Source organism: Macaca mulatta, chromosome 13 (assembly GCF_049350105.2).
Source record: "Macaca mulatta isolate MMU2019108-1 chromosome 13, T2T-MMU8v2.0, whole genome shotgun sequence".
In the NCBI taxonomy this organism is placed as follows: Eukaryota; Metazoa; Chordata; class Mammalia; order Primates; family Cercopithecidae; genus Macaca; species Macaca mulatta.
In genome coordinates, this window is record NC_133418.1 from 51,104,686 (window position 1) to 51,127,915 (window position 23,230).

Genomic DNA, 23,230 nt, shown 5'->3' on the forward strand with positions numbered 1-23,230 from the left:
GAATATTGGTCAGACTCACACTAGCAGTACTCAGTGGTGCTTTGGAGCAGCTGCTCACCTCTTGTGATTCCTAGGCCAACTCTTGCTTGACACTGAAATGTTCTGAGAATACTCTAAAAGATGAGCCATGGACTTACTGCCCAGACTTGATGCTCCTTAGACTTTTCCTTGGAAGTGGTGTTGGGTGCCAAAGACCTGGAATCTCAGCAGCCTCCACCCACTAGCCCCGAGTTCCTGCTGCTGGCTCCCAGCTTCTAGTTTCTGCTGAAGAAGGCTGCAGGGCAGCAGCTTTAGGGGAAGCCTTGACTTTTCCAAGTCTGGGCTCTCTCCAGTGTTTTCCTGAATGCCCCAACCAGAAACCTGGCTGTTGTCTCTGAGCCCTTCCTCATCCTGATCCCTGTGTGAATAATTCCAACTCCTGCCATTTCTGTCCCCAAATGCACCTCCCTGTGGCTCATGTCTCACATTCTTGACTTCCTCCTTCTGGTGAAGCCACTGCTGTCACATGGGCATCTGCTGCCCAGGTGGCTTCTTTATGAATCCAGAGCTACCCACAGCCTCAAGCCATGCAGCCCACTGGATGCAGAGTTTAGCAGGCAAGCAATGCCCTTGAGCAAATAAGAAAAGGTTGCCTTTTCCTTTGGCCAGTCTGAGCTTCGTGCCATGGCTCATGGCTTGGCAATCAGAGGGAGGCCCGATTTTAGCTCCCACCAGCCCCTCTGGGCCAGCTGCTCTTGTACAGTGAGCACCCACATCCCTGTACTGGGGGACCTGCTCCTGCCTGGATGCTGAACGAGCCATAAGGGGTAGCTGCTTCCATTCCTACCTCTTCAGATCTGTTGTCCACCTGCAGCCAGAATGATGTGCACGCACACACCACACACACACGCGCGCGCACACACACACACACACACACACACACCCCTCCTCCCCTCCGTGCATATCAATGTCCTCCCATTGCTCTTGGAATAGAGTCCAAACTACCTAACCTAGATGACGGGCCCAGCTTGGTTGATCATCAATAGGTTAGCTAATCTTTGGAAGGGAGCTTTCCCTTCAATAGCATGTAATTTGGTGTGGAAACAGGCTTTTACTGTTAGGTTTTGCTTTTGCCTATCTCATGTACATTTCATCCTTGTAATCGGGCCCCTTGAGATTTCAGCACCCCAGCATGTTTTAGGGCCTTCTGATCAGGCCCTTGCTGGCTTGCATATGTTAACCACTTGCTTTTGGTCCAATATTCCTTGTTCCCACAATATAATGATAAACTGCTTATGTACTGTTTCTTTGCCCAGCAGGAAGACATACCTTCAGGGTCAGGAAAAGTTTGCAGAAGGAATGAATGCCTTGAAGGACACTGTGACCAGCTGCTGACATCCAGAAGCCTGGTTGCTCAAGGTGTTATCTGAGATTGAGGAAACACAGACTTTTCCTCTCAATCCACCTGAACTCCCCCTTCCTCACTCTCCAGCTGCATAAAAACGTTCTGCTGCTGCTTCTTTGTTGAAGTGAATTTGAGAGATCTTGCTCTCCTGCCTTCTTGCTTTGGCCAAATCGAATAAAACTTTCTCTGTCTCCAAGCCCCAACGTGTGTGTTTGGCATCAGCTCTACGTCGGGTACAAGAGCATGAATTTGGGCCTCCCCAACATCTGCAGTGCAAAATATTTAACAATGGGTATGGCACAGCCTCTGACCAACAGCCAGAACACACACCAGCCACACACAGCCATGTCTGTCATCCGAATGTCAACCTTGCTCATGGCTGAAATGACCCCCAGACACAGGAAGTGCATCGCACACAACTGTTGACTGAATCAATGAATGGGTGGAGGCAGGAGTTGGTGAGGTGAGTGCAAGGAACTGCCAACTATCAATGCTTCGTGGACCAGGGAAACCTCAGTGGGGAGAAGCCTAGCTGGGGAGGGCCTTCTTGCCAAGCCTGGGGACTCGGCTTCTGCTCAGTGGTGAATGAGTACAGGGTGAATGGCACAGTTCTCAGGCTCGCGGTATATGTGTACAGGGACCAGGGTGTATCTCAGAGAGTACCAAGTGTGCCAGGTGGCAGAGAGATGATCGGGGCCTGAACAGCCAAGAGAGGTGGCAGGCCTTCCAGAAGGGCAAGGACCCCAGGCGATCCCAGACCTTGAGTCTCCCCTTCCAGGTCATTCCCTTTGACCACAAAGGAGAATGCACACTGGGCTCCCTGCTGTGTTACGGTCCAGCTCTTTGACCCTAGGGTTTATGATTACCAAACATTCAGGAGCCAACCAATGAGGCAGGCAGCCTGCTGTGCAGGGGTAGGCAAGTCCCGGACAGTATCTCCTGGATGCCAGTGAGCGGCTGAGAGCTGAAGCTTGGACACTCAAGGCTCTTGTGGTGACAGGTGAGAGGACTGGGTGGAAGGACAGTGCTCTGAGCATGCACCTTCCTTGGGATCTGGAGGCTGGGCTATTTTTTGTGCTTGACTCTTATGCCACCTCAGCAACTTAAGAACTTACAGTAATGCTGGAGGGAGCCTTTCCTGAAACTTGTGTTGGACACAGGATTTCTGTGATGTATGGTCCCTGGAGAAGGACCAAAGCTTTGGACGTGTGGCCTGCCTGAGGTAGGTGCCCTCTCAATGCACCAAGAAGCTGAGAGAGCCAGAAAAAGGAAACAGATGGAAGAGCGGTGGGTAGTTCATCTATCAGGGCTTTATAGAATGTATTTTATTCAATCTTCAAAACAACTCTAGAAGGCAGGTTTTCTTCTTCCCTGTTCTATAGATGAAGAAATGGAGGCTCAGAGAGGTTAAGTGACATGCCCAAGGTCACACAGTTAGAAAGGGATGGAACCAGATTCCAGTGTAGGTCTTTCTGACCCTACGTTCTCTCAGTGGCAGAGGCCTGCTTCCTCATGGGCAAAAGTGGAAAAACACACCCTTGAGCAGGTCTCCTTGTTCCTGCAGGGCTGGGAGACATGCAGGCACTCACATGATTTTCTCTCTTCCCCAGGCCTGCCACAAAGGCGTGCAGGGAGGCCTCGCTCTGTCTCCTGGACTTAGAGATTTCAGACACAGAAGTCTGTCCATGGCTCCTTATCACATCCGCAAATACCAGGAGAGCGACCGCAAGTGGGTCGTGCGCTTGCTCTCCCAGGGGATGGCTGAGCACATCCCAGCCACCTTCTGGCAATTGCTGAAGCTGCCTCGAACCCTCATACTCTTACTTGGGGGACCCCTCGCCCTACTCCTGGTCTCTGGCTCCTGGCTTCTGGCCCTCATGTTCAGCCTCAGCCTCCTCCCTGCTCTGTGGTTCCTTGCCAAAAAACCCTGGATGGACTATGTAGACACAGTATTGCGCACAGACATGTCTGACATCACCAAATCCTACCTGAGTGAGCCTGACTCCTGCTTCTGGGTGGCTGAGTCTGAAGAGAAGGTGGTGGGCATGGTAGGAGCTCTGCCCGTTGATGATCCCACCTTGAAGGAGAAGCGGTTGCAGCTGTTTCATCTCTCTGTGGACAGTGAGCACCGTTGTCAGGGGATAGCAAAAGCCCTGATCAGGACTGTCCTCCAGTTTGCCCGGGACCAGGACTGCAGTGCAGTTGTCCTGGACACCAGCAACATCCAACTCACTGCCTTGTCCCTCTACCAGAGCATGGGCTTCCAGAAGACGGGCCAGTCCTTCTCCTGCATGTGGGCCAGGCTAGTGGCTCTTATTACAATTCATTTCATCTACCGCCTCCCTTCTTCTCAGGCAGGGGGTCTGTGATCTCTTTCCTTGTGTATTGGTCAGAATAGAATCCATTCAGCTGTAACAGCAAGCAATCCCCAACCTTTCACTGCAATGACCTTTCAATGCAAAAAAGCTTATTGTCCAGCCCCATCTGAGTCCCAGGTGATTGCTTGTGGGGTAGCTTCTGGGTTTCTGCTTCATTCAGTCTTTTTGAGTCCCATCTGTTTCGTTTTTCTAGTGCCAGCATAATGCTGCTAAGAACAACCATAAAATGAAATAAATATTTAGCTCATGAGTCAGCAATTTTGGCTGAGCTTGGCTGGGCATTTCCTCTGGTCTCAGATTGCACTGTACAAATGCAGTGGGATTGGCTGAAAGACTAGGTCAATGATGCTTTTTCGTTTTCCCACAGGCTAGCTCAGGCATGGTTTCAAGGAAATTGCAGAGAAGCAAAAACAAAAGCAGAAACAAACAAATGTGTTTTCAAATCCCTGCATGTGTTGCATCTTCGCCAAACTTGGCGAGAGAGGAACCTGCCTCAGTAGTGAGAAGGGCTGCAAAGTCACATAGCAAAAAAGTGGAATGCAGCCTCAGGAGAAGAATTGGGGCCAGAGACACAATCAATCCACTCTAACCCCAGGGTCTCTGCAGAGGGAAGAAGGTGGCCTCCGAGGGGAGTGTGGGATTTACCATGGGCTAGACCTGGAAATAGTATAACTCTTCCAGGGGATCATAACAGAATCCCTGAGACTGGGTAACTTACAAGGAAAACAGGTTTATTTGGTTCATGGTTTTGCAGGCTGTACAAAAAGCATAGTGCAGGCATCTGCTTCTGGTGAGGGCCTCAGGAATCTTATACTCATGGTGGAAGCTGAAGGGGGAGCAGGTGTGTCACACGGCGAGAAAGCAAGCAAGAGAGATGCCAGGTGCTTTCAAGCAGCCAGCTTACATGTGAACTAATAGAGCCAGAACTCATTCATTACCATGGACAGAGCACCAAGCCATTCATGAGGAATCCACCCCTATGACCAAAACACCTCCCACTAGGCCCCACCTCTAACTTTGGGGGTCATATTTCAACATATGATTTGGAGAGAACAAACATCTGAACTATATCAGTGCGCCCCTTACCCCCAAATCTCATGTCATCTCACATTGCAGAATGCAACCATCCCTTCCTAATAGTTCTCCAAAGTCTCACCTTGTTCCAGCATCATCTTAAAAGTCCAGAATCCACAATTTCATCTAAGCCTCAAGGCAAATTCCTTCCACCTATGAGGTTGTTATATCAAAAACAAGTTACGTACTTCCAAGATACAATTGTGTTACAGGTATTGGGTAGACATTCTCATTCCAAAAGGGAAAAATTGGCCAAAAGTAAAAGGCAACAGGCCCCACACAAGTCTGAAATCCAGCAGGGCAAACATTAAATCCGAAAGTTCCAAAATAATCTTCCTTAACTCCATACTGGTGAGAGGAGTGGGCTTTGAAGGCCTTGAGCAGCCCTGTGTCTATGGCTTTGCTGGGTGCAGCCAACATCGCTGCTCTCACAGGTTGGGATTGAATGCCTGTGGGTCTTCCATGCTGAGGTTGCAAGATGATGGTGACTCTACCTTTCTGGTGTCTGGAGGGCATTGGCCCCATTCCCACAGCTCCACTAGGCAATATCCCCATGGGGACCTTGTATGGGGGTTCCAACCCTATATTTTCCCATGGCTCTGCCCTAGTAGAGGCTCTCTGTGGGATCTCTGCCCTGTGGCAGGCTTCTGCCTGGGCACCTAGGCTTTTCGATACGTCCTCAGAAATCTAGGTGGAAGTTCCCAAGCCTCCTTCACTCTTGCATTCTGCAAGCCTGCAGACCTAAAACCATATGGAAGGCTGGGCATGGTGGCTCACATCTGTAATTCTAGTACTTTGGGAGGCTGGGGCAGGTAGATCACCTGAGGTCAGGAGTTTGAGACCAGCCTGACCAACATTGTGAAACCCCATCTCTACTAAAAATACAAAATTAGCTGGGCATGGTGGCACATGCCTGCAATCCCACCTACTTGGGATACTGAGGCAGGAGAATCACTTGAACCCTGGAGGCAGAGGTTGCAGTGAGCCGAGATCGTACCATTGCATTCCAGTCTGGGTGACAGGGCAAGACTCTGTCTCAAAAAAAGAAAAAAGAAAACCATATGGAAGCTGTCAAGGCTTAGGTCTTGTACCCTCCAAAGCAGTGGTCTGAGCTGTACCTAGTGCCCTTTGAGCCAGGGGTGGAACTGGAGAAGCTGGGATGTGGGCAGTAGCATCCTGAGATGACGTAGGGCAATGGTGCCCTGGGCTTGGTCTTTGAAACTATTCAGTCCTCTTAGGTGGGCCTGTGATAGAAGGGGCCTTCTGAAATGCCTCTGAGGCCTTTTCCCACTGTCTTGAATATTAGCACCTGGCTCCCTTTCAGACATGTAATGTCTCTAGCAAGTAGTTGCTCAGCAGGCTGCTTGGATTCCTACTTGTCTACCACATGGCCAGGCTGAAAGTTTTCTAAATATTTACACCCTCTTCCCATTTTAATTATAAGTTCTGTTAAAAGAAATGCACTGACAAATTAAATTTAACAGAGTTTAACTGAGCAAGAAAAATAAATGATTTGCAAATCGGGCAGTCCTCAGAATCACAGCAGATACAGACAGACACCAGGGATGCTGTGTTATCAAAGCAAATTTGTGGACAGTAAAAGGAAAGTGACATACAGAAAATGGAAGTGAGGTACAGAAACAGTAAGATTGGTTACAGCTTTGCCGGGACCAGCTCGGTCAGGGAGACTCTAACCCAGCGGCGCTAGAAGAATTAAGGGCACACACACACAAATACAGAAATGTAGAGGTGTGAAGTGGGAAATCAGGGGTCTCACAGCCTTCAGAGCTGAGAGCCCCAAAGAGAGATTTACCCACATATTTATTAACAACAAGCCAGTCATTAGCATCGTTTCTATAGATATTAAATTAACTGAAAGTATCCCTTATGGGAAACGAAGGGATGGGTCAAATTAAAGGAATAGGTTGGGCTAGTTAACTGCAGCAGGAGCATGTCCTGAAAGCACAGATCGCTCATGCTATTGTTTGTGGCTTAAGAATGCCTTTAAGCAGTTTTCTCCCCTGGGCGGGCCAGGTGTTCCTTGCCTTCATTCCCATAAACCCACAACCTTCCAGCATGGGCGTTAGGGCCATTATGAACATGTTACAGTGCTGCAGAGATTTTGTTTATGGCCAGTTTTGGGGCCAGTTTATGGCCAGATTTTGGGGGGCTTGCTCCAAACACAGCTTGGTGTTTGCCTTATCTGAGCATGATTCGAGCAGTCGGTTGCCTGTGAGTGGCTGAAGTGTGGCCAGTGGGATTGGCTGAGGCTCAGCTATTGCTAAAGAAGCATCCTCGTAAGTTAGGTTTTCAGTCTTCCCACTTACTAGTTATGTTACGGTTCACCCTGAAGAACTCAAGTATGGGAACATGAAGGCTTCCTCAGGCCAGATTTGAGTTCCATTTATCAATTCCCCTCTTTTTGTCAGACTCTCAATTTAAAGAGATTGACCAAAACTTTAGGCATTGATGCCACTCTCTCACTATTGTAAATGGTCTCAGTATGGCATTCACAAGTCGTTTTAGTCTCAGTATGGAGTTCACAAGTCTTTATTGACGTCACTTATGAAGTTCACAAGTCACAGCTTCACACTAGGTGAATGATTTTTTGTTCTTACTGACCCAGTCAAAGTAAGACCATTCAATTCTCAATGTATGGCTGTATACAAAACATTTAAGACTTGAGAGGATGCAGCACACTAGGGAACTGTTATTATGACTATCAAGAGAATAATACCAAAATACCAAGGTGCACTCCTTAACAAGAGTTCTTATGAAATAAATGAAACCAACTTAAGTCAAAGTTCAGGCAACATAGGGAGTTCAACAATATTAAAGTTTAATTGGTCATAGTTCTTGTTTGAAATGTGATAGCAATTAAGGACCATAGTTCACTGTAAAGTGGCCTGATTTAAAGACGCAGCCATTTCATTGTTGCTCTGGTAACACAAGCCATACGAACCTGGTCACCTACTAGGAGACATATAAAGACTAGAAACCTTTGGGAAACCCAAGCATGTCATCCACCACTTGGGATGTCTACAAACCGGCTGTTAGTTGCTCCTGTAAACATACCATGTTTTCCGCTGGAGAGACTTCTTCATTGTATTTGGTGTCAGAGTCTAAGGAGACAGCAGTGTCAGCCACCTTTACATTAAGCTTTCTGTAGTAGCAAAATCAGGAGAGAGGTTAAGTGCAGCATTCCATTTTGTTCAACACCAAACACAGGCCCCAGCTTGAGTAAAAAGGAGATATGAAGCTGCATGATGCTCCGTTAACTGTAACATCTACCTCTTGTTTTTGTTTTTTTTTTTCCTTGAGACAGGGTCTCGCTCAGTCACCCAGGCTGGAGTGCAGTGGGGTGATCTCAGCTCACTGCAACCTCTGACTCCCGGTTTCAAGCGATTCCCCTGCCTCAGCCTCCCAAGTAGCTGGGACTACAGGCATGTGCCACCATGCCTGGTTAATTTTTGAGACTTCATCAGCCTGGCCTTTACTGTACATGTTTCTGTCCACATTTTGGCTACAACCACTTAACACATCTCTAAGAAGGTCCAAATCTTTTCTCATCTTTCTGTCTTCTGGGCCCTCCAGTCTCTTCTAACCGCTGCCTGATACCCAGTTCCAAAGCCACTTCCACATTCTCAGGTATCTTTAGAGCAACACCCTACTCCTCAGTACCAACTTTCTGTGATAGTCTGTTTTGCATTGCTATAAAGAAATACCTGAGACTGGGTAATTTATAATGAAAAGAGGTTTATTTGAGTCACAGTTTTTCAGGCTGTACAAGAATCGCACTGCTGGCATCTGCCTCTGGTGAGGGCCTCAGGAAGCTTTCACTCATGGGGAAGGGTGAAGGGGAAGCAGGTGTGCCACATGGCAAGAGAGGGAACCAGAGAGATGCCAGGCATTTTTAAACAACCAGCTCTCACATGAAGTAATAAGAGCAACAACTCAGTCATTAGGAGGGATCCACTTCTCACGACCTAAACACCTCCTACTAGGTCCAACCTCCAACATTGGGGGTCACATTTCAACACGAGATTTGATGAAGACAAATATCCAAACTATATCTACCTTCTAGAGGGGACAGGGCTTCTGCTCCTGGAAATTCAGACCCAGGAATAGGACTTGGCATTCTTCTGCTCCATCTTCTGACTACTCCTCAGCCACACAGAGCTACTTCTACTTCTTCAATACCTGAAGCTCCCTTCTGCTTGAGGCCTTTGGGCATGCTGTTCCTTTTGCCTGGAACATCCTTATCCCCACCCCATCCCCTTGTTAGTTCAGTGACTCCCTAGCTTCTGAGTCAGGAGGAAGCAGTTCATCCTGGTTTTTTCCCCTCTGGCAGCTATTGTAATTTAGTCCTTTGCTGCTGAAAGTGTGATCCCCAGACCAGTGCAGCAGCCTTGCCTAGAAGTGTGTTAAAAATAAGTGTGGGGTCTACGGCCATACCACCCTGAACGCACCCAATCTTGTCTGATCTCAAAAAATATGTGTGGGTACGTTTATTATGCCCACAAGATTAACATTAGCAACACAGTATGAATCCTGCACAGCTTCTTCCTAAATGCAACACAGCGGCTGCCCTCCCATGAGGCAGAGCAATTCAGGTGTGTCCTATTCTGGTTGATGCTCCCACTGCCTGAGCATCGATGGGCAGTGCTGATTTGCTGATGGCCAGGGAGACAGGAGGGACCAGCTGCCCTGACTGGTGCTCATCTTCCTTGGACCAAGTCCACACTCACTGCCAAGGGACTTACAAGCTCTTCTTTCCTGAAGGACTCAGATAGGAGGCCCAAAGGTGTAGAAGGGAATGCATCTATGTTTGTGAATTGGGGGAGGGTATTACTGGGGCAAGACACTGGGCTCGGGGTAACAGGAAGTTAAACTGGAACTTCACACTGATGCACTGGATATAATAGGTAAGAAATTCCGCTGTGAGATCTGACAACAAAATGAGGAAATGCCAAAGGAGGCTGTCAAGAACAGTTTGGGGTTGCCAGGGTTTGAGGGGAAGGAGATGTGAGAAGTGATGGCTCCATGACGACAGCTTTCCTTCCTGGGTAATGAAAATGTTTTGGGGCTTGATATGGGTATTGCTTGAAAAACACTGTGAATGTACCAAATGGCAGGGAACTGTACACTTGAAAATGGCTAACTGTATCTCATGTAAATTTTGTCTCCAAGTATTGGGAAAAAAGAAGAGTTTAGGTGGCTCTAAAACTCAAAAGGAGTATAAAAAGAGTTAGAGAACTCTTTTCTCTAACTCTTTGCCTGAACTGATCGCTTTGCCTGAACTGGGGCTGTGGGCGCTGGCAGTGGATGAGCCCAGCCCTTAGAGATGCAGGGGCTTCCAGGGAATGGCAAATGCATATTTGTGATTTGTACAGGGAACTCTTTGGGCAAGCATGGGGTAGGAGACTGATAGTTTTCCAGAAAGTAGGAAGGAGGGAGGGCAGGATCTAAGATAATTTTACAGGTCAGTGACTTGTACCCATCAGTGAGAAAATCTAGACTGTTAATTCCAAACTTCCTTTCACCTATCTTCAGCTAATAAGTAATTTGTTCAATTTGAAGGATGGTATTTTATTCGGAGCCTGGTAAAATTGTAATGACATTAAGATTTCCTTTTACATATTGTTTACTGGTTAAATTATAATTTCTTTTCTTGCTTCATTTGTTTCACACATGTGCACATGTGAAGACGTGCGTACATGCAGGGAAAGTTGGCCAGCCTGAGACAATCTCCCTTTCCTTTTTTTCCTTATTTTTTATTATGGTAGAATATATATAACATCACAACCATTTTAACGTGTACGGTTCGGTGGTAATAATTATATTCACAATGTTGTGTAGCTATCGCCACAATCTATTTCCAGAAGGTTTTCATCATCTCAAACAGAAACTCTGTACCCACTAGGCAAGAACTCCTTGTCTTCTCCTCCAGTCCCTGGTAATTCCTGTTCTACTTTCTGTCTCTACGAACTTGCCTATTCTATTTCATGTAAGTGGAACTATACAATATTTGTCCTACTGTGTCTGGTTTTCCTTTCCCAGGAAATCTCTGCACCTGACCCAAGACACAGATTAGAAAACCTTCCCAGGCCTTGAGTCTCCCCCTGCAGGCGGCGTCCTTACATGGTCTGGATGCTGCTTCTGGATATCACCGGGATCCCTGGGTGTTTCTCTCATTTCCCTGGCAGCCTTTCTTTCACACACAAGGCACCGGGAAGCCTTTGTGCTACTGTTCCTCCTGCATGTGTCCTTGATAAAGTACAGAATGCCCCAATAAATGTAAATTTATCATAAACAGTGGGCAATTTTCAGCATGGGACAGAATCAAACATTAAAAATCATTTATCTGAAATTCAAATTTAATTGGGCATCCTGTATTTTTATTTGCCTCATCTGGCAACCCTACTATGGACACTTCCCTAAATTCCAAACTCAAGTCCAGTCCACAGGTTGTCCACCCTTCTCAGAAGTCCAGGGATAAGGGATATGAACCAATCTCTAAAGAAAAACCTCCATTTCAGGAGGAGTTATGCTACAGGTGCCTGTGACTCCAGGTCTAGATGCCGGCTTTCACCACTTGACAGGGATTCCTGGAATGGGAGAGGTTTAGTGGCCTGGGGCTGAGTCACGTCTGAGAAACCCAGAGTGTGGGTTTCAGGGCCTAGCTAGGCTGTGGTCCTGGGGTGATCCTGCACTCCTAGAGTTCACACCAGCATAGGATGCCTAAGTGTTTCCTGAGGACAAGATTCGGGACATGCAAGAGGCTGGCACTGGGCCAAGAAGACTCTTTGAGTCTCAGTGGAGTGACTGCTAGAAACCAGGCGTTGGGAGGAGGAGGAGGAGGAGGACCAGAAGCCGGAAGAAAACCTATTGGCTGCATTGCTAGAGTTATGATCCAATATTCCAGAGGGAGGCCTCAGAAGAAGCTGTGAAAACACCCAAAAGAGTCAGCTTGAGACAATGAACTGCCAGGGTGAGAGGGCAGGACGCCAAGCTGTGGTCCCCATCCCCACCACATAGACACACACACACAGATGGGTCAGACACCTCCCTGCGCTGCTGAGGAGGAGAGCCCTGTCAGGCAGTGGCAGATGCTCCCCTAGATGGTGCAGAGAGGACTGGCAGGGGAAGAGAGAAGATTTTAACTCGAACTCAAGTTGGCAGTTTTGATTATTACACTTTTACTTGTTGAGTGGAGACTGGGCTTTCAGTGAAAACTCAGCACGGTAGAACGTGTAATCCCCTGACAGTGATCAGAACAGTCGAGGCGTTCCCTGAGTTCTCATCTCCAGAATAAGGGAAGGAACTCCCCAATTGAGCAGGCTTACAAAAGGCAGTGACAGACAAGTGCAGCTGGGTCCTGATATTCACAGCAGCATTGTTCACAAGACCTACACATTATATGTAGTTATAAATCTGTTTACTAAACTGCTTACTGTATGATTAAAACATATGATATAATAAAACGTCTCACATAAATTATGGTGCATAATAGAATACCCCTGAACCCAGCACCCGAATGAACTAGAAAGATCACTATATTTGACAATACTTTCAAAGTTAAGTGTCTCTTCTCCAATCCTAGCTCCCTTAAGATGTAACCACTATTTTCAGTTAAGAAAAAAATCCATCTGTCTGCCTATTATCTATCCATCTATCTGTTTGATCCTAAAACGACATGGGTCCCTAGGTGTCCCTGCACATGATTACCTTGGCTTGCTTTTGAACCTTATGATGAAAGTATCATACAATATATTCTTCTGTAGTTTTTTTTCCTACTCAACATCATCTTGAAGATTCACTAAGTTTGATGTTCCTTAATTTTCTCTTCTGTCTAGAATTCTTTTGCATGACATACCACTTGTCATTTACCCATTCTCTTGTCAAAGGACACGAGTTGTTTCTAGTTCTTTGCTAGGGTGAAAGGACGTCTTTGCTGAAGATGTTTTTGTGAACCTTCCTGGGCTGATGATTGGTATGCACTTTTCAGAAGTGCTGAATTAACAGAGTGAATGCAAGCTTCCTCAAGCAGTGTATGAATTCCAGTTGATCAACATCCCTGTCAACATCTAGAGTGTCAGACAAAACTTTGTGTCAATCCAGTGAGTGTAAAAAGGTATTTTATTCTATCCATAAAATGCATTTCCCTAATTAATAATGAACTCAAACTACATTTTATGTTTATGGACTATTCGTGTTTTTCTAAAAAGTTGCCTGCTCACGAGTTTATTTAGCCCATGTGTAGTCCATTTTCATACCGCTAGGAAGAAATACTCAAGACTGGGTAATTTATAAAGAAAAAGGCGTATCTTATTACATGGTGGTAGGCAAGAAAGCTTGTGCAAAGGAGCTGCCTTTTATAAAACCCTCAGATCTCATGAGACTTATTCACTATCATGAGAACAATATGGGAAAAACCTGCCCCCATGGTTCAATTACCTCCCACCAAGTCCCTCCCACAACACAAGGGGATTATGGGAGCTGTAATTCAAGATGAGATTTGGGTGCAGACCAATCATAGCAGAACGTGGAGGAGCAAAGGCACATCTTACGTGGTAGTAGGCAAGAGAGGGTGTACAGGGGAACTGCCCTTTATAAAACCATCAGATCTCATGAGACTTATTTACTACCACGAGAATAGCATGGGGAAAACCCGCCCCACGATTCAATTACCTCCCACTGGTTCCCTCCCATGACATGTGGAAATTATGGGAGTTACAATTTGAGATTTGGGTGGGGACAGAGCCAAACCATATCACCATATTTCTATGAATTGTCTACTTGTTTTAAAGATACTTAAATATAAATTGTGTTTTTAAAAAACCAACTCATAGAAGTTCTTTATATATTCTCGATACAATTCTTTGTTGGTCACATGTGCTGCAATTGTCTTCTCCCATTTTGTGCCTTGTCTTTTCACTGTCTTTATGGTGCCTTTTGATAAACAAAAAATTTATAAAGATGAATTTATCAATCTTTTTCTTTATAGTTAGCACTTTGTCCCTTAAGACATTTTTCCATTCTTACTCTCTTACATTTTCCTCTAAAAATTGTAATGTTTTTTCCTTTCACACTTAAGTCTTTTTTCTTTTTGGTTTTTATTTCTATTAAAATTATGTATGTATCTATTTTAAACAGCCAGGGTTTGATGGCTCTGTCATGTGAAACGCAGCCCCTACCATTCCCCGGCACCTCTTTCACAGGCTGTGTGGCTCCTGCTCCATTGTCCAGGTCTAGCCTATCTGCTGTCAGCTGCTGAGGAGGGTGAAGACTAGCCTCCTCCATGCATATACGCGTTCCTCCTCCTGCTCAGCTTCCCAGTGTGGTTAGACGGCCCTTTGGGCTACTTCACTATTCTGTGTTATTTTAAGCTAAGCTATACAGTTAGCCATGATGACTTATCCTTTCCTGAAGGCTTTTGATTTGTGTCTTTTCCCTTAGAATTGATACTTTTCTTTTTGCTGTTGTTCAGTTTTCTGTGTATTTATAACTTATTCAATGCCAAACTCTGTCAGATGTCCAAATGTCTCCTCTTAACATTTAGATGACCTGATTTAATGATTAGATCTCCCTGGTCTTTTCCAGTACCTCTGATCTCTCATTTGGATTGTTTATTTTCTGTGTGCCATTCAAGAAACTCCACTTTTTTTTTTCTTAAAGATAGGGGTCTCACTATGTTGGACAGGTTAATCTTGAACTCCAGGCCTCAAATGATCCTCCCACCTCAGCCTCCCAAAGTCCTGCGATGACAGGCACGAACCACCACATCTGGCCTCCATTCAACAAATTCTTACCGAGCCAATCACATGCCACATGTTGTGTTAGGCTCCGGGGAAACAAGGAGAACAAGATGGTTGTTATTCTTGCCTTTGTTGCGCTTACTACCAAATTCAGGGGAAAATAAAACTCAACAAATTCTGCAGCAATGTTTCTTATTCCTAATTGTTTGATTGGCTCTGGAGCTGATGCCTGCCTGTCATAAGATGGCACCAGTGTGGGGGACTCCTGAGTATGAGAGGGGTCTTCCCCAGTTTCCTGTGTGGCCAAGGCTGTCTGCCTAAGTTAAGGATGAATACGGAGAAGTCTCTGAAGCACTTTCCACCTTTTCTCAGTTCACCTCTGTCTCATGAAATGAAGACCGTGATACCCATTTTTTTTAGTCTAGCCCTACCTGGCTCGTAGTTCGTTGAGGTTCCTGGACTTAGTGGAGCAACGGTGAGGCCAGACGAACACTGTGATGAGACAGCATCAGGGACTAAAGGAATGTGTGAATTTGGCCGTGACTTTTTGGAGACAGCCTGGAACGCTGAAACCCAAACCCCATGCAGAAATCTAGCAAGTTGGGCTGACCTCTCGAGAGGGCTCTATTTTCTCCAGAGTGGAGCCTTTGGTCTCATCTCTGCAACAATCAGAGTATCCAAACTAAAGCCACCAGCATTGGAGGAAATGAGTCCAGGACAGAGTCAGACACACACACACACAGGCAGAGATTTTACTCCAGTGTCTACAGAGGAGATCGCTTCGGCTACTGAGCATTTTTTTGGCCCACCATAGCTCTCTGAAAGGCTGGAGAGGAGCACATAGGGCTACGTCTGCTCAGGCCAAGAAAATTAGTAGTCCACATCTATGTTTCTTGTGACTATGATCCACTTAAAACGTGGCCTAGTCAGGTTTGGAAAATAAGGCCCCCATCGCCACCACCCCACCCTTGGTGGTGGTGGAGTTTCCTTAGATCCGGACTCTCATCTTGGGCAGCTGCAAGAGCCAAGGGCTATGGAGATGTGCCAGGAGTGCCCCTGGAGGGCAATGATGTTAGCTTTAATTTTAATACCATTCCCTTTTTCCCATGCCCACTCCCCACCATCCCCTTTCATGAGTATTTCAGGAGAAACTGGGAAAGGGCTGTAAGCAAGGCTTCAGAATCAGTAAAAGTAAGTCTAGCATCAGAGATAAAACCACCCAGCTCCCGGACTCGTAAAGACATAGACTGTGTCAACAGTTCAGCTTGGCCTCACTTCCTAAGGACTGACTATAGCCTTGCAGCCGGTTTTCTCTTAAACCCTGGGTGAAATGTGGTCACCTAGTCAGTTGGAACCAGCTCCTGACAGACCCCAGCAACTTACAGATGAACTCACTTAGAGTGAACTTTCCTCATTCCAATGCTAAATCCTGCACCCTGGGAGAGCTAGGTTTCATTACCATATCATGCGTCCTATGTGCTGGCATGACGACTCCCTCCATCTGTGTCACTGGGACCCCTCCTCTACATGTGATGATGCACCCTCTCCCCTCTCGATCACCCATAAAGCCCTCCTGTCATTTTCTCTTAGGAGACACTGCTTTGGTGAATATTCCCAGTGCCCTTCCTACTTGTGACAAGTAATAAAACTCCTATTGATTAAAACCTGTGTTCTCAGCGTCTTTTGTTACTCACCAGACAAACCCTGCTTTTTTTTTGGAGGCAGTGGGGCGGGGGGGCCTGGGAAACAAATCCGGCTGATCCAGATTTGACTATGGACTGAGCCCTGACTCAACCTCCCTTATAGGCTGCTTACAGGCAACACAGCAGTCTGAGGAAGCATGAGTGGGTTAAGTTGTCTAGGTTGCTGAGGGAGAGACTGGTGAAGGGCCTCAGGGCCCCCCACCAGGAGAGCAGAAGTGGCTGCTTGGGCCTTTCATTTGGTGCAACTTTGAGGCAGTAAGCGGTGGTGGTTCTGTGAACTGACTCAAAGAGTGGTTTTGGTTTTGATTATTAGGACTCTGGGTTGTCAGGTTTAGGACCCAGCTCAAGGGATCCAGGATTGTTGGGAACGGGCAGGACTCCCCTTCAAGTCTAGGGGTTGAGAGACATCTTCATCCATTTTAACAAGGGGAAGCCCTAATATAAAGACGAGGAGTCTCATCTTCAAGACTCTGTCCCTGTCTGGTATATCTGTAGGCTGAATGCTTGTCATTTTTGCCAATACTTATGCATCTTTGTGGCCTGAATGAATGTGAAGTCTGGATTCCCTTCCCCTTAGTCTGTGGTAATCCCTCAAATATTGGGCTTCCATTTTCCAGCAGTCACAGAAGAACTATTATTGATTTGAAGAGGCCTAATTTAGAATGGGGCAATTTGGGTGGGATTATAATTCCTGGAACCAAAATACAGTGATGTAGAGTTTACATGAGCAGAGTGTGCACCCTCTCCAGAAAGAACACCTTGCTTACTTGATTGATTTACATACCTCCCACCACTCAAGCTGGATCCAGAACTATTCTGGAACATCCATGAGACCTCCAGGGAAGTTACCCAGATGGAACATGATCCAGGGAGAAGCAACCCCAATTATCCTCTCCTAGCTCCCCAGCACCTCAACTCCATCGTGGCCTGGGAGTAGTGGCAAGCTGAAAGGACCAGAAATATCCTACAGGCTAACAGTTACAGGATTTGTGTCATTACTAATCCCCAGTGGAAGCTCCTTGGAGGGTGGAATCAGACTTCTGGGCAAAGACCCTAGAACATGGGGAACCAGGTCTTAATACTGGAGGAGAGCCCGCTAGAGTGCCTTCTCCGGCATTGAAAACTATTTGGATACCCATATCCATGACCAATAAGCAAATGATATACCACTGTAATACCATGTGGCCCCAGTGTTCCCTAGGGAATCAGGAGAGATGGTCTGAACATGAGTTACTTACATACATTAATAATACAATTCTCCAACTGGGACTTATTTTGTAAGAAATAAGGTAAATGGGATAAAATACCCTATGTATAATGTCTTATGGCCCTCTATCAACACCTAGCCCTACAGAAGAAATGCAGGATATGTAATTGGCCAAAGGACCAAAGGGAACAATGTTGCTAATTCTAGAAGCCCCTGGAGAGAAAGAACCAGTCATGTGGGAACTTGTAGGGAAAGGAATGAGGAGGAGCCTCTCTACTTCTCCTTCAAGAGAAGTGAGGTCCTCTAGTCTTACTCAAAACCAGAACCTTTGCCAAACAGGAAAATAATCCCCCTACTTCCTCGGGAATTAAACTCTCGGCACCTCTAGGGGAAAGCAAGGGTCTTCCTCCATACTTGCCAGGCCCTCCCAATTCTGTGGAGCTGGCTGTGGCTCCTGCTGTGGCAACAGCAGGCCCCAAAATAAACAACAACAAAAAATCAATATAAGATGAATATATGATAGAGAAAAATCAATAAAACCCAAAGTGGGTTATTTGACAATACTAGTGAAATTTATACACCCCTTGGAAAGAGTGATCAGGTAAAAACGACAGGAGGCAAAAATAATATCAGGAATCAAAACGGAACATCACTATAGATCCTAGAATCTCCAGACATTAACAAAAGGATATTATAACATAGGATCAACGAATCTGTAAATTTCTATGAAATGGACAAATTACTTGAAACACAATTTAGCAAACCTTGGCATAAAAGGAAACTGAAATCTGAATAGTTATTCAAAAAAATGATTTCCACAAAAGAAAATCCAGGCCCAGATGGGTTTTACTGGTGAATTCTCCTAAGCATTTAAGCAATAAATTACATTACATTCCTCTAGAGAATAAAAAAGAAAAACCTCATCCCAACTCATTTTATGAGGCTTGCAGATGTATCTGCCAGGCAGCACCACTCACCACTCCCCTTCTGACTGGCAGCTGATTTACTTCCCTTATGCCTCTGAGCAGCATATTCCTACAATGATCTGGCCGTTGTTGATCCCCGTTATCACTGGGGTCCCAGTTCGGGTTGTGTTGAGACTGACACCTCAGTAGTCAAGTAGATTTGGTAGCTCAAGTTACCAGCATACCAAGTTCCCTGAGAGGGAACCCCAGAGTGGGATGGTTCCCACCAGGCAGGTGTCTAATGGAGAGGGAAGTTTTGCTTGGGTCTGGGTACCTCTTACAACTGCTGATTTGTATAATGAGAAATCCAATATTGAAGGCTTACCGGTGAGCCCATGAGAGTTCAGAACTCTCATAAGGGGAATATTCTTCACACATAACCTCACCTGGCCAGGCATGCAGACCTTAATGGCAACTCTGCTCATGGTGGAAAAGAAATCTATCATCATGGCCAAAGCTAAGGAAGAGGCAGACAAAATGTAGGCTGATAACATGGGCTACCAAATCTACTTGGCTGCTGAAGTGTCAGTCCCAACAGCCAACCCAAACTGGGACTCCAGTGATAATAGGGATCATTATGGCAATATGCTACTCAAAGGCATGAGGGAAGTAAGCCAATCAATTGGGGAAAACTCCAGGAAACAGAACAAGACCCTAATGAAAATCCTTCCCCATTCCTAGAGAGATGACAAGTAAGCCTCTGGGATTCTCTCCCTTGGGACCCTGACTGTGGACAATAAGGAGATAAGGCTGCATAAGAAATATTACAGCTCTTACAGGCAGTACAGTGACCTAAAAGGTTAGTGGTGGTCCACTGCTGGGAACACCAGAGGGGAATTCTGAGGTTATAAAAGGAAATAACCTAGCAGACACAGCTGCTAAGAAGGCAGCATGAACAGTTGAACGTTTGCAAATGACCCTGATCCCCAGATTTGTCACTCCACAAGTTTCGGCCTTATTACTCAGAAATTAGAAAAATCCAAATGGGAAGGGTATCTCCCACATTTGGATTTGGAAGGATGAGGTATTAATGATAAAGGAAGACTCTAGATTCCAGAAAACATAGGCTGGGCAATAATTAAATATGTCCACGAATCATCACATTTTGGTATGTTATTAGTCCGTTCTCACACTGCTCTAAAGAAATATTTGAGACTGGGTAATTTGTAAAGGAAAGAGGTTTAATGGACTCACAGTTCTGCATGGCTGGGGAGGCCTCAGGAAACTTATAATCATGGCAGAAGACAAAGGGGAAGCAAGCTTAGGCTTTCTTACATGGCGGCAAGAGAGAGAAGAGTGAGGAGCAAAGGGGAAATAGACCCTTAAAAAACCATCAGATCTTGTGAGAATTCACTATCACAAGAACAGCATGGGAGAAACCTCCCCCATGATTCAATCATCTATCCAGGTCTCTCCCTAGGCATGTGGAGATTACAGGGATTACAATTCAAGATGAGATTTGGGTGGGGAGGCAAAGCCTAACCATATCAAAACTTTAAGGAATTGGTTGATGAGGGTAATAAAGGTACCCGATCCAAGTGGTAAAACAGACTAAATCTCCAACAGATGCCACAAATGTGTACAAAATAATGCTCAGACCAGGCTGGCTGTGCCTCAACTAAGGGGCGGGGGCGGGCATACCAGGAGAAGAATGGCAAATAGACTTTACAGTGATGCTCCAGGCACCTGGAAACTTCATGTACCAGCTGGTTTGTGTGGACACCTTTACTGGCTGGATAGAAGCCTTACCTTGTCACACAGAAAAGGCAAATGATGCCAGAGCTTTACTCAAAGACATCCTCTGGAAGTGTGGCTTGCCTTGATTGATCCAGAGTAACAATGGAGCTGCCTTCATTTCCGAAGTTAGCCAGGGGGTATTCTCTGCTTTGGAAATCAAATGCAGACTGGAGGCCCCACTCATCTGAAAAGGACAAAGATACTAATAGAACCGTAAAGGTCACTTTAGCTAAACCATGCCAGGAAACTCATGAAAGCTGGCTAAAGTGCCTCTCCATCACACTAACATGACTTCAGCTGGCACCAAAAGGGAAAGTGAGACTTAGCCTTTTTGAATTACTATATGGAAGAGTTTACCCTGGCAAAATGGAACCTTTGACATGCCCTGATGGTGAGACTGAGAGGGATGTAAAACATATTGTATATTTAGGAAAACTAATACAAACTCTCAAGCAATATGTGAACCTGTCTTCCAGTTCCCACTGATGTTAAGCTTCACCCATATCAACCTTGAGACTGAGTTCACCTTAAGACTTGGACATCTAAATCACCTCAAGACCAGCCAAATCCTGTCTGGATGGGGCCCTACCCTGTGCTGATAACCACTCACTCTTCTCTTAAATTGCAGGGGCTCAGACCCTGGATCTGTCATTCCAGAATGAAGCCTGCACCAGCACCCTCAGACCAGGCTTCATTAGATCCAACTTATTCCTATGAACTGGCCTCTGATCGTAAGCTCCTTTTCCACAGAAGGGGCATAGATAAGTAAAATGTGCCCTTGCAATGCTCTTGATGTATCAGGAATTTCTTCATTTTTAGAGGAATCTCTATGCTCTTTTACATTCTGTAAAAACTCTTAACTGCTGCTAAATCATCATATAGTATATACAATGAACTTGGTCCCTCTCTACTGGTTAGTTCCTTTTATTACCATGGCCAGTGGTCTCTGGGAAGACAATACAACAGTTTTCCCCACATCGCAGTGAAGAGAAATAGCCGGTTCCAATGCTGGATATGCTATAGACACTCACGAGCTTGGTCTGCCCAAGTGACAGGACTTGTGGCAATCCTCACATTTCACTCTCACCCACAGAACTGGAGCAAGCTCCCCTTTCCTGGGGTTACCCTCTTCCCAGAAAGTGAGGAAATCCCTTGCATCATGTTGACTAGCACCTCTATAGCAAATGTCACCTAGGTGTCAACCTTGCTAAATGGCTCAGCCTTACAGCAAGTAGGCAGAAGTTGTGAAATTCCTCCAGGGCAGACTTACTACACTGAGACAGGACCAGACACAAAAGAGAGGTAACTGGTCTCCTTGAACACTACCACCTGCCACCCCAATATGAATTATTGGTGTCCTGACATGAACATCACTAAAAAATATTGGAGACAGAGCAGTAAATGCAGTTCATGCTGAGGAATACCAAGCCCCAGTTTCTGGCACACCCATGTAAACAAGCCAACAGCTTAGAAGAATAATATCTCAGCTGACTGCAGGGATAGGGACCACCTGCGGGGTGGGACTGTCTCCCTTTATGCAAGAATAATGGCACCTGGAACCAAATAGCACAACTGTTAAATGTCTTTTTTCTTGAGACAGAGTCTTGCTCTGATACCCAGGCTGGAGTACAGAGACACGATCTCAGCTCACTGCAACCTCCGCCTTCTGGGTTCAAGCGATTCTCCTGTCTCAGCCTCCTGAGTAGCTGGGATTACAGGCACACACCATCACACTCAGCTAATTTTTGTATTTTTAGTGGAGATGGGGTTTCACCATGTTGCTCAGGTTGGTCTCGAACTGACCTCAAGTGATCTGCCTGCCTCGGCCTCCCCAAGTGCTGGGATTACAGGTGTGAGCCACTGCGCCCACCTAAATATCTTTATCCCCAAATGAGTATGTGCCCCTCAGGGGGCACGTGTTGGTCTGTGGGTCCCCCACAAACATCTACCCCACGCCTCTTTGCCCCCAGGTTCCTTCCCTTTACGCCACTTGGCATCGCTCATTCCTGCATGGAGAACGTTTGGATGGAAGGACAATGTACAATTGGCCTGCGGGCCCCTCTGATATTGAGGCTGCTGAGGTGGGTCTACTACAAGTCAGGTCAAAAGAGCAATGAGATTAATTTTGGGGGGGATGGGAGCAGCATCCAGGATGGCTGCTCTTTGGGGATACGCTTATCATGAAACCACTGTAAAAAACTGGACTAGAAAACTTGAGTCTTTAGCATCCTCAGTTGACTCCTTGGTTACTCTGGTGCTAGGTAACGGTATAGTATTAGACAATCTTTTAGTGGAACAGGGAGGAGCGTGTGCAGTTACTAATTCCTCTTGCTGCCCCTGAGTAAACACCTCAGGGGTAAAAGAAGTTGACATTAAGGTCTATGCCCAAGCCTCTTGGTTACACACTTTTAATCCACAGGGCCATAGTTCTGACTCTTTTTGGGAAGCTACCAAATGGGCAATACTAATTACTTGGTAATACTCTGCCCCTGGTAGAACCACTAACTTTATTGTTTATACTACTGTTGTTTGGTCCCTGGATCTTAAATCTCTTGGTAAAATTTGCATTTTCCAGATTAGAAAAATTTCAACTGCAGCTTCCAACAACACCAGCCTTTGCAGCCTATCCTGGGAGACCTCAAAACACATTTAGATTTAGTGTCCAGAGATTTTCACTCCCCTAATATCTCTGGACACGGTATCCCTAATCAGCATGAAGTTACAGAAGAATGACCTCTCCAGAATGAGGAGTGACATATCTCTAGGGGAGGAAATTTGTAGGCCAACAGGGAGGGAACCAGGGAGTACAGGAATTTTGTCAATTCAAGCAATCAGCCTGTTTTAGAGCCTCTTGTCTTGAAGCCAGTTTTATCCCAAACCCTGTGTGAAATGTGGTCACCTAGTTGGTTGGAACCAGCTCCCGAGAGACCCCGACAACTTACACATGAACCCCAGTGAACTTTCCCCATGACCATGCTAAAGCCTGCACCCCAGGAGACCTGTAGCTTCATTACCATAACATGC

The 23,230-nt window shown here is 45.9% G+C and overlaps 1 protein-coding gene across 1 annotated transcript; it reads left to right on the forward strand.

Annotated features, from left to right (window-relative positions):
* The first annotated feature begins 2,244 nt into the window (after window positions 1-2,244).
* Window positions 2,245-4,020, forward strand: NAT8 (N-acetyltransferase 8 (putative)). Its single transcript, XM_001105263.5, has 2 exons — window positions 2,245-2,384; window positions 2,995-4,020. The coding sequence occupies exon 2, from the start codon at window positions 3,070-3,072 to the stop codon at window positions 3,751-3,753; it is 684 nt and encodes a 227-aa protein (XP_001105263.2). The 5' UTR covers window positions 2,245-2,384; window positions 2,995-3,069; the 3' UTR covers window positions 3,754-4,020.
* The last annotated feature ends 19,210 nt before the right edge of the window (window positions 4,021-23,230 follow it).